The sequence below is a fragment of the Delphinapterus leucas genome, chromosome 3 (assembly GCF_059928025.1).
Source record: "Delphinapterus leucas isolate spDelLeu-1000000601 "Yukka" chromosome 3, BTC_Dleu_Yukka2, whole genome shotgun sequence".
In the NCBI taxonomy this organism is placed as follows: Eukaryota; Metazoa; Chordata; class Mammalia; order Artiodactyla; family Monodontidae; genus Delphinapterus; species Delphinapterus leucas.
Genome location: NC_143131.1, coordinates 104,025,401 through 104,037,065, shown reverse-complemented (window position 1 = coordinate 104,037,065; position 11,665 = coordinate 104,025,401). Strand labels below are relative to the sequence as shown.

General features: G+C 43.3%; 1 protein-coding gene and 1 pseudogene across 9 annotated transcripts in view; one reads left to right on the top strand and one right to left on the bottom strand.

Annotated features, from left to right (window-relative positions):
- Positions 1-1,914: 1,914 nt before the first annotated feature.
- LOC111182339 (regulator of nonsense transcripts 1 pseudogene) lies at positions 1,915-7,823 on the bottom strand (annotated as a pseudogene).
- LOC149749632 (uncharacterized) overlaps positions 7,752-11,665 on the top strand; it is a 352,954-nt gene continuing 349,040 nt past the window's right edge. For 6 of the 9 annotated variants that reach the window (XR_016392458.1, XM_089908436.1, XM_089908432.1 and 3 more), the window contains exon 1: positions 7,752-8,051. Coding sequence is in view for 8 of the 9 variants with exons in the window: in XM_089908436.1 (XP_089764562.1) it covers positions 7,838-8,051 (214 nt within the window). In the remaining variant the exon portion in view is untranslated. Of the gene's footprint in view, positions 8,056-11,665 lie in introns of all 9 variants that reach the window. The other 3 variants (XM_089908431.1, XM_089908433.1, XM_089908434.1) reach the window with 1 other exon arrangement.

The following is an 11,665-nucleotide window of genomic DNA, read 5'->3' as shown; positions in this document are numbered from 1 at the left end:
AAAATGAGACAAGTGTTTGCATATATGGGGGAAAGCAAAGGGACAGGCTGGAAAGAATGGGAAAAACAGCATTGCCTGCTTCAGACTTTGGGCTGTAAGCCTGGACTCCTGACAGGGTCCTGCAGGAAGAGACACAGGGCACTTAGAAATACAGCTTGCTGCCCGTGTAACAAAGAGGGACTTGGAAATTGTGCCAGTGTAACAGGCATTCTCTCTCTGTGTGCAGAGCAGGAACACAGCCTCACTCTGGCTCTTTGGACACTGACCACTTTGTGGGTCCTAGAGGATGGTGCCCAGATGCAGATGTTCTTGCCGTGAGCGGGTGGGCTGTGAAGCGTCAGCAAGAGCACTTCTGCTGTTTCTTGAAAGTGTTAGTGAGTGAGAGAGCATGGAACCTGAGCAGATGCACTATGAGCTCCTAAAACTCCACTCCCCTTCGCTCTCCTACAACAAGCTGGGTCATATTTTGAGGTGGCTTCATTAGGTTGTGAGCAATGGAGTAGAGAAATTTAGTTATTATTGTTAACATGACCTTATTTGAAGCCATAAGTTGGTAACTCCTAGAATAATTCAGCTCATATAATGATACTTGTATTTATATACACAATTATATTTAATATGTTATAATATATAATTATGTATATTATTAAATATAATACCTTTTTGCAATATCATGTTTCTTTCATACACATTATCTCTTTTAAAAGCCTCCTGACCACCCTGTGAAGTATGTAGGTCAAATATTATTTTCTCCATTTTTAACTGAGAACTAAACTCATCTTAAATAAGAGATTAAAGGACTTTCCCAAGATTACAAAATAAAAGTGATAGAACCAGGACTTGAATTTAGCTCTCCTAATTCTAGTAATCAGTGGAAGATCTGTGCTTCCCTGCCAGATTGGATGTAATTTATATGACATATAATACAAACTTTGGAATATTTCATCTATATGCATATCAGTATATACATACATACATTTGTGCATTCATCTACACATGTAAATTTATTCTGAAGACGTGTTCTTACATCTTAGCACAGATGTAAAGAAAAATATATAAAAACAAAATATTATTGGGATATAAATTACTATTTTGTCATAAGAAATATACCCCCACAAAATCTCCTGTAATAAATATATGCTAACACAATATTTCAAAAATACTTTTTCTTACTCTTATGTACTCATTTCTTAAAAATTGTTCTTGCAAACACATTTCTAGCATCTAGCATAATTTTTTAGGTATAGTCACTACTGATATAATGTTGTCTAGCAAAAAGGTTACGCATCAACAGTTTCCACTGAAATAAGCTGTCATCAGCACATTTCCTTATGAAATAATATTCATTAAAAATAGGATATTCTCTTAGCTAAAGTGACAGCTCATCACCTTGTCAATTTTCTATAATAATATACACTTTACAATACGGTGCTAACAAGACACAAGGTAGCATTTCAGTCATCTACTAGAGTGTCAAAATGGAGACTAGATATACTGCATTCAAAGAAAAGGTGCCAATTAAATGTATTGTCTACAGTCAGTGCTCCAGTATCATACAGTAATGTGATCTGTATCCTTGTTATCCGATACTAGATACTAGTGTTCCACCACATTCAGTTTCTCTCTCTCTCTCTCCATTTTCAATATTAACCCCAAGCATATTTTCATAACCATTACAAGACTTGGCAGGGGGATTACCAAATCAGGGAATGCTGAGATCAAGAGCCTTGGCAGATGCACAGAAGTGGAGGAAAAAAGCAGAACACTTATAATACGGGAGGAAGTACAATGCTTAAGATGAATATGTTTACAGTCTGTCACAATTAAATTGTAATCTTTACCACTGGTTAGCCATCTGACTTTACACAAATAATGAACTTTTCCAACCCTCAATTTCTTTTTATTAAAATGGGATTCTTTTTTTTTTTTTTTTGTGGTACGCGGGCCTCTCCCGTTGCGGAGCACAGGCTCCGGACGCGCAGGCCCAGCAGCCATGGCTCACGGACCTAGCCACTCCGTGGCACGTGGGATCTTCCCGGACCTGGGCACGAACCCGTGTCCCCTGCATCGGCAGGCAGACTCTCAACCACTGCGCCACCAGGGAAGCCCTAAAATGGGGTTCTTAATTCTACCTCATTGGGAGGGTGTGAGGATTAAATGCTACCATGTTTGTAAAGGGTTTAGCCCAGAGCCTGACATATAATAGAAGCCTAATAAATGCCAGCTCTATTCACAGGCCTCACTTTAAAGATGCCATTCCATTGAGAAGTCAGTTCTGTCTCATTGTTGCACCTCTGAATGCTTTTAAGGGGCTTTTGTCTTTGTTTTTCAACAGTTTAACTAGATATACCTCATTTTGTTTTCCTTTGTATTCAAAGGAAATGCTTGCAATTCATTTTATTAACCGAATATGTGGCTTGAAGTCTTTCATCTACTTCGAAAAATTCTCAAAAATGATGTTTTAAAAAATAGCATCTAGCCAATTCTTTTTCTTCTTTGCTTCTACAACTCCAATTATACCTATGTTAGTCTTTATCCCTGAGACTGGTATCACTTATGCTCCTTTCTGTATTTTCCATTCTTTTTAAAATTTTGTGCTGCAGCCTGATTAAACTTCTATGTCTAATTTTCTGGTTAACTCCTTTATTACATTCTTTTTTCTGTAACTTTTTATTATAAAAATATTCAGGCACACAGAAAAGTTGAAAGAATTTTACATTGAACAGCCATATGTCCACCAACTAGATTCTGCCATTAATATTATATTATACTTGCATTATCACATATCTACCTAACCATCTAACTATACAGTCATCAATCCATCTTACTCTTTAATGCATTTCAAATTAAAATGCAGACCTCACTACACTTCCTTCTAAACACCTCAGCATGCATACCATTAGCTAGAGTTCAGTATTTGTTTATAGTAGTTTTTATTTTGAGGTAGAATTTATATACAATGAAATACACAAATCTTAGGTATTCATTTGCTGAGTTTTGATAAATGCAAACACTGGTGTACCCAATCCTCTACCAAGATATAGAACATAGTCATCCCCCTAGAAAGTTTCTTCATGCCTCTTCCCAGCCACTCCCAACTTCCTCACCCATAAGCAATCACTGTTATGATTTTTTTCCACCATAAGTTAGTTTTGCCTGTTCTAGAACTTCATATAAAGTGAATCATACAGTAAGTATCTTTTATGTAAGATTTTTTTACATAATATAATGCTTTTGAGAATTCATCCATGTTGTTAACTATACTAGTAGTTGTATTGATTTCCTAGGGTGACTGTAAAAATGTATCAAAAGTTGAGTGGCTTAAGACAACAGCAATTGTGTCACAGTTCTGGAGACTAGAAGTCTGAAATCAAGGCACTGGCAGAGCCATGCTTTCTCTGATGGCTCTGGGGGAGAATCCTTCTTTGTTTCTGGCTTTTGATGTTTGCCAGCCATCTTTGGCATTCCTTGGCTTGTAGCTTCATCACTACAGTCACATGGCTGTTGTTTTTCTGTGTATCTTCATATCATCTTCCCTCTATGTGTCTGTCTCTGTGTCCAACTTTCCACAGGGAGTGAGGGGCAAATCCAGCCCTAGAGGGAAATGCTTTGCTTCTCAGAGTCCAGTGGAGAAAGGAGACTCCTGTTCCTGAATGCTGCTCCCTCACCTGCAGGGAGAAGCTGAGGGAAGCTACAACTTCAAACAAAAACCCTTCTTGCAATTGCATCACAGGTGTTGATCCTAGTCTCTAGTTGTATTGGTTTGTTTAAACTTTGTTTCTTGGAAGCTACTCACATCACCCAGGTCCACCACTCAGATTTGGGAGACAAACTCAGGAAAGTCTTTATTTCAGTACTTCTTTGAAAGAATCTTTAAAAAGCAACCAGAAACCTTCCAAACATGTATTTCTTTACAGGAAAACCCTCTTAGAACACAGGCAGCATGCCCTCCGCAGTTTCAGAGCTGGTGTGGACAGCACACCTCGAAGGGGCTCAGCCTAGCACAGCTGTCAACTGCCCGGAGCCCTGACTGGGCACAGAGTGCGAAGTTTTTTTCCTGCTAAAACGTAGTTCCCCTTTAACTAAAAGAGAAAAAGAACAGAACAGGGAAAAAGGCTCCTCTGAGATGAGGGTCTTCCTCGCTCTGCCCTGGTGGCAGACCCAGGTGTGGACATTGTGGGCGCTGGGCCTTGTTGGCAGCAGGGATGGTGAAGCTTGATGGTGGATGGTCTTCTGTGGTGGAGCCCACCTCTCACTCCCCCTCCTCCTCCCCACCAAGCACCGGCATTGGGCACTTGCTCTGACTTAAGCTCCTCTCTCCCTTGGGTGTTCCTCTCCCTCTCGTGTTGCTCAAAATGATGCTTCAGTTTTAGCAGTGGAAAACAGGTATCCATTTATTTTTACTTTTTTGTTTGTTTGCGGTACGCGGGCCTCTCACTGTTGTGGCCTCTCCCGTTGTGGAGCACAGGCTCCGGACGCGCAGGCTCAGCGGCCATGGCTCACGGGCCCAGCCACTCCGCGGCACGCGGGATCTTCCCGGACCGGGGCACGAACCCGTGTCCCCTGCATCGGCAGGCGGACTGTCAACCACCGCGCCACCAGGGAAGCCCTATTTTTACTTTTTTAACCCAGAATAAGATGCTAGTGGAGGAGACCACCTTCTAGTACTGGGGCAGCCCCATCACTCTGCTGGGCTGCTATGCTTGCTGCCCCTGGTACATGGAGTATATGGAGTCTTGTGACAGCGTCATGCTGCCAAGACAACTGTCTTACAACAGCTTGGGCTGGGAGAGGTGGGCCTGACTCACCTGGAAGGTGCACCTGGAGATGCAGCCTGTCCGCAGGGCACCCTGTGAGACAGCTTTGATGGCCCATGCCCGGCTGGCCTGGCTGTTGAGGAGATTCCTCTGGCTGGCCCAGGAGGCCCAAAGCTGTTCTTCTAGAATCCCCCATGACCAGTCTTAACTTTTGGGGTGCCCCACCTGTGGATGGCCTGTTAGCTTGTCCAAAATACCCCAGTGGCAGCATGGGTGGCATGACCAGGTTGGAGGCAATGGGGACTGTGGAGCCTGGGGTAGGCACTGATCATGCTGATCTGGTCATGGGTCTGCAAGCACATGTTCAAAGGCTGGCCCTGGCTGCTCTGATCATAGATTGATCCTGGGATAATGGCTTTCCGGGGTCATACATGGATGTTGTCGTGAAGCGGGCTCCAAGGTTGATGGTGATGACTAGCTTCCTGGGCTTGCTGAACTGCATGAGGCTCTCCTGCAGATTGTTCAGTGCCGCCGCCCCCAGCAGGTGGTTGTAGTTCAGCAGGTGGTTCCAGAGCGGCTGCTTGGACAGGGCCCCTGGGTTGCCCATAATGTGCTTTGGTCAGGGCCACATTAAGTGCCTGGGGTTGGTTAAAAATCCAATGCTTTGGTGCTTACCTGCCCACATGCAGAAGATGATAAAATTGTTCCTGAGCCCCTGAAATACATCCACGCTGCCATTCTCCACCTCTTGGTAGGGCTTGGTGTGCAGGGAGTTACTGAGCTGCATGTACTGCGCTGGCAGGAGCATTGGCCCTCATAGGACATGATGACGGACATGATGATGGCAATCTGGTCCAGCTTGGCAGCTATCTTCATTAGCTTTGTGGTGATCTTTTCTATGTTTGCAGCTTCTGGCCTGTTAAGTAGGAGGTACCTGACCTGATGATCTCCTCCTGGCCCTGGGTCACACAGAGCATCTTCACATGACCTGCTGCTGTTCTCACAAGGGTCCTTGCAGAAGATGTTGGACAGGAAGGCGCTGAGTGCAGGGTATCTCTGATCCTGGACCTGGAGGTGGATGATGCAGATGGGAAAGGTGCCCACCACCACCAGGTACTCAAGGAGTGACTGGGACAGCCCAGCCTTGGCTGCCTTCTTGCATATCACCATGAGGCCCAGCTGGCAGTGGTCATCCACAAGGATCAGCTGCTTGGCTCTGAGGACACAGGGACCATGCACTCCGGGGCTGAGTGGCCTGGCTCCCTGTGAAACTGCATCTTGGCAAGCTTCGGTCACCCACATGTACAGCAGGTGACATCTGTGTTCACAAGCAGTTCCCTCTCAGGAGTCTGCTTCAGGGCCAAGTACCACTTCTGGTCTGCAGAGGAGAGCTCCCAGGTCTTGTCCTTCAGCAACTGCAGCTTCTGGAGCTCTGGCATGCTACGTGCGTTCCTGATCTGCTGGTGCAGGGCCAGGATGCACAATGGGGAGCCGAGGACCCTGGCGCAGAGCTGCGTGACTTTCAGCCTGGTCAGTGGATCTTCTTGGTCAGCTGATCCTTGGCTATGTTACTTGGGGCACAGACTAGCACAGGCCCACTGAGCCAGATGGTAGATGATGGTGGCTGAGGTCACATCTTCCCTGTGCCTAGTGGTCCCTGGATCCAGCTCAGTGGTCTCTGTGGCACCATCCTCGGAAAGCCAACCCGAGAGTGGTGGAGGTCTTGGAACTCCCGTGCTGTGAAGTACTTGGGCAGCTGGCACTCTCTGATCACGCCTAGCAGCTTACGGTAGATGTAGCCCAACACGGAGCTCTCCTCCACAGCAGATGCTCTCAACATTCTGCATTCTGTCTAATGAGGCTGACTTCCACATGAAATCCCCCTGGAAGTTATGAGTTACCTCCAAGGTACGCCCACAACTACTCTGCAGCTCAATGGCGATCTCATTGCCATAATCATCAGGAGCCTTGATGACGTGGCCGATCCCTTTCCACAGGGGCACCAGGTCCCCTTCGTACCACAGACAAATCTTGTTCCCCTGCATGAGCTGCGTGTCTCCTAACCAAATTATTACTAAAGCCTGATTATCAAAGTCAGTCTTGGGCAAAGTGAAGTAGGCAGTTCTCTTCTTGTTAAGGCCCAGGTGCCACCTGACAGTGATGTTACCTTGACTCTGGGACTCCTTCAGTTCCTTAGAGTAGTTGGTCTCCAGCTTGACCCGAGGGCCAAATATGTTCTGGTACTGGTAAGAGTCCTCCTACCTGGGGATGATATGCTGGGGCCCCGCCTCCACCCCTGGCTTCTCCAGGTCCTCCAAGGTGGTGGAAGGATTTTCCTTGCAGAGCTACTCCAGCTGGCTCATCTACTCCCTGGTGATCTGTGAGCCCACAGCTGTTCCTGCTCAGAAGGGATTGTGATCAGCCAGGACAGGAAGTAGTGGTCCTGGATCCGGGGTTTCCACTGTGAACTCTCTCATCTGATTTTCTTGGGGCTGCTCTGAGTGGCTTAGGGCTGGCTGCACAGTTGCCCCATGACCCAGGTGGCTTTGGTAAGAATGAAGCCAAGGAGGAAGGCCTTGCTGCTGACATAGTCATAACACTTCAGAACCGTCTCCCCCGGGGCCCATCCTTGTGCAGAGTCATCTTTTTGCATTTTGCCCTCAGAGGTGACTCAGAATGTGGCTGCCAGAAGCATTTCCGTGATCTACTGAACCACTCTTGCTGGTATCACAGTAAACCATGCAGTCGGGATCGGGTATTCCCCAGTAGCTGCAGGCATGTATGAGACATCCTTCCTCTAACAAGTATCGTCTTCATCTTCTTTGAAGTTAAACTTGGCCAACCGGCTGGTCTTGCCCACGTTCTCATTCTCGCCTGGTTCTGCAGGATGCGCACGGGTCAGCCCACCTGCGAGTCCACCTGTCCGGCTGCAGCTTCTACACGGACCCGACCTCTAGTGCTGCCACCTTGGGAGGCGCGTCTGTGTCTGGCTGGGGAAGCCGATCTCGGTGCATTCAAACTCCTAGCCCTGCGTGTGGAAGCCTGGGAGGTTGGCTTTCTGCGCATCCGGGAAGGTGCGCATGTGCGGGCTGGGCGGAAACGCCTCCAAGCTCAAGCTGCTGCCTTTTCGCTGCGCGGAGCCCTCAGCCACGCCGAGGTCTAGGCCGCTGTGTAGCTGGGCAGTATCCAAAGGGTCGCAACCGCGCGAGCCGCGCGCCCAGAGCTGCCCTTGCTGCCCTCGGAGCGACCCGCAGCTCACAGCGACTGCAGGAACCGCCGTCACCACGGCCTGTTGTGAGTACGTTGCTTTAATTTTACCTATTCTGTCGGATGTGAGGTGGTCTCCATTGCATCCTTGATTTCTGATATTATTTTTTGTTTTAGGAGTTCCATTTTATTCTTTTGATATAAATTCTAGTTTTCTAGTTGATTTCTCTATCTTGTCGTCCATTTTACAGTCATTTAAAATCTTTTTCTGAAAACCAGTCTCTGGATCACCTGTGCATCCGTTTCTATCGCCTCCTCCCCCCCCCCCCCGCTTATTTTTTATTTTGTATACCTGGTAAAGTTTTTATTGAATTACTAAAATTATGTGTAAAAATTACAGGGATTCTTGAAATGTTATCTTTCTCTAAAGGGGATTTCTTTAGCTTCTGGCAGGCAATTAGAGTTGGCATGGATTACTTTAATTCAAACAGGCTGAGCCGATTCACAGCTGGGTTCAAGTCTGTAAGGCTGGTCTATTTCTGGCTTAACCTCAGCATAGACTGTAGCCCTTGTGGTGTCCAATTGAATACTTGGGGGTTTTATCAGAACCCCATCCTTTTGGTGGTTCTTTAATCCCATTTTTAAAATCTCCGCAGAGCCATGAAACTGAGGAAAATCCTGCATAGTTTCTCGAACTCATAGCAGCTACTTTCTGTGCCGCTTCTGTGCTTCTCAGCCTATACTACTTACAAACTGGCAAGTGCCTCAAGAGGAAAAACGGCTTAGACTATTGGGCTCAGTTCTTTGAACTCTTCTCTCTATAATCTTGGCCTTTTAGGTTCTGGCTGTCTTGATGCCCTTGAAGTCTAATTTTAGTCGTTTTAGGCTCATGACATTGCTGAAGTTCTTTAAAAGACTCTTGACTGTTTAAAGCACAAAACAGTAATAATGGGTATGGGGTTTATAGAATATGTTGAATTAAAACGTATGGCTAATATACAAGGAATTGAGTGGGGATTAAGTGAAATTATACCATTGTATAGTTATTGTATTGTTCTTTAATATCTTATGAATTGAGACTGTGGTAAGTTAAGTGTGTGTATTACTATCTATAGGGTAACCATTACAACACATAAGTGGACGCACACAAAGAAGTATTGCTAAAAAATCAATTACATAGATAAAATTGGATAAAAATTATTCTGTAAGTACAGAAGACAATAGAAATAAATGAACAATAGAACACATAACAGATGGGACAGATAGAAAACAAATACCAAGGTAGTAGAATTAAACTGATCTGAACAAAACCGTAATTCCATTAAATGTAAGTGGACTTAATGCTCCATTAGAGAGAAGGAAATTACAAGACTGGATAAAAAGCAAGACCTATCTACATGTTGTTTACAGGATATATTTTATAATATCTAAAAACACAAATAAATTCAGTTTGAGGAGTGGAAAAAGATATATAAAGTGAGTACATCTATGACACAGAAATTCCATTTCTAGGTATTAAGCCAAGAGAAATTAAAACATATGTCTATGAAAATGTGTATAAGAGAATATTCATAGCAGGTTTGTACAAAGTAATAGCCAAAGTTTGAAAACAATCCAAGAGGCCCATCAATACGAAAATGGGTGAAGAAATTGTAGTATATTTATACAATGGAATACTTAACAGTTAAAAAGAATGAACTTTTGATTGATGAAACGACATGGATAAATCTTAAAAATAGTATCTGAGTGAATGAATCTAGACGCAAAAGAGTACTTACAGGGCTTCCCTGGTGGCGCAGCGGTTGAGAGTCCGCCTGCCGATGCAGGGGACACGGGTTCGTGTCCCAGTCCGGGAAGATCCCGCGTGCCGCGGAGCGGCTGGGCCCGTGAGCCATGGCCGCTGAGCCTGCGCGTCCGGAGCCTGTGCTCCACAACAGGAGAGGCCACAACAGTGAGAGCCCCGCGTACCGCAAAAAAAAAAAAAAAAGAGTACTTATATATGACTTCATTTTATATAAGTTCCAAGAACAGGCAGTTCTATACCATGTTAGTAGAAATGAGAAACTGGTTACCTCTGGGGAAAGCAGACTAACTGGAAAGGGGGAATGAGGGAAATTTTGGGAGTGATGGAAATGTTCTGTATATTAATTTCAGTGGTTGTTACCCGGTCATTGTTAAAATCATTGAACTGTGCTGTTAAGACATATGCATTTTATTTTGTGTGATTTATACCTCAACGAAAAGTATAAAGTGAAGCATCACTTAAAAACAAATCTGGATTAAGACATTATTTTGTTTGTTTCTTAATAACAGAAGACAATAGGTGCATACAACTTGTAAAAAAATAATAAGGAAAATTGTGTTTCCAAAAATAGAGCTGGGTTTTTTGCCATCTTATTTTAGTGGAGCAGTTAGTAACATATAACCAAATATGAGGCTGAAGCCCTTGAAAAATACAGTAGATCAATGAATTCCTTCTTCCAATGATATGGTTTTCACAGAACTCTTGAATTTAGGTCCAGTGCATATGTCATAATATGTGTCCAAAATATTGAATAAACAGGGGGAGGAAAGGGTTTGGGTTTAAAGTGTACAGTGTTTGTGCTTTGAGCTGTACGTTGAAAGTAAATAAAACATTAAATAAGGAAGTCTGCTCCCTTATTTAAGTGACACATAACAGTTGTTTTATAATTTGAACCAAAAGAAGATTAAACTAGAGCCTTCTATTCAAAAAGAATTTAAGACAGTATTATAAATATTTTCAAAGCTTTAAGGTAAAGATGGATATAATGGATGAACAGATAGAGGTTCATAGTAGAAAAATGGAAACTAAAAAGGCGTCAAATGGAAATTTGAGAAGTGAGATGAAATGAGGTCATAACAACAGACTGGACAATGAGAAAAGATCAGTGAACTTGCAAATCAATAGAAATAAACCAAACAAAAGCCCAGAGTGAAAAAAAATAAAGAGACCTCTTTATTGTAGGACAACATTGGTATTGAACACACATGGGATTGGATTCATGGAATGGAAGAAAAATTGCATTAGAGAAAAATATTTGGAGGAAAAATGGTGAAACCTTTTCTAAGTTAAAACACATTATGAAAGCTTAATTACTTATTGAATATGTAAGCTCTGTGTGACTTGCAAAGTAAATTTTTCTTATCCAGCAAACTGATATGCCACTTGAGTTATGATTTTAAGCTTTACTGAGATATAGTTGAAAAAAATCAACTACACATATTTAAAGTGTACAATTTGGTAAGTTTTGACATATGAATATACCTCCCACATTTACTTATGCTCATTTGTAATTCCTCTTGCTTATCCTCTCGCTGGTCCCCAGACAACCAGTGCTCTGAGTTCTGTCAGCAAGGGTTAGTTGGATTTTTTTGGAATTTTATATAAATGGAATGATGCATTATATACTACTTTTGTGTATGGTTTTTCTTTCACCCAGCTTAGTGATTTGGAGGTTCATCCATGTTGTATCTATAATTAGTTCATTCTTTTTTATTGCTAAGTAGCAATATAATTCTATTCAATGAATTTTTTTATTGATTCAAAATCAAATCTTTATTAAGTCTCCATTGCATCAGAAGTCTTTCCCACTCTTCCTTTCTTTTTTTTTTTTTAACATCTTCATTGGAGTATAATTGCTTTACAGTGGTGTGTTAGTTTCTGCTATATAACAGTGAAT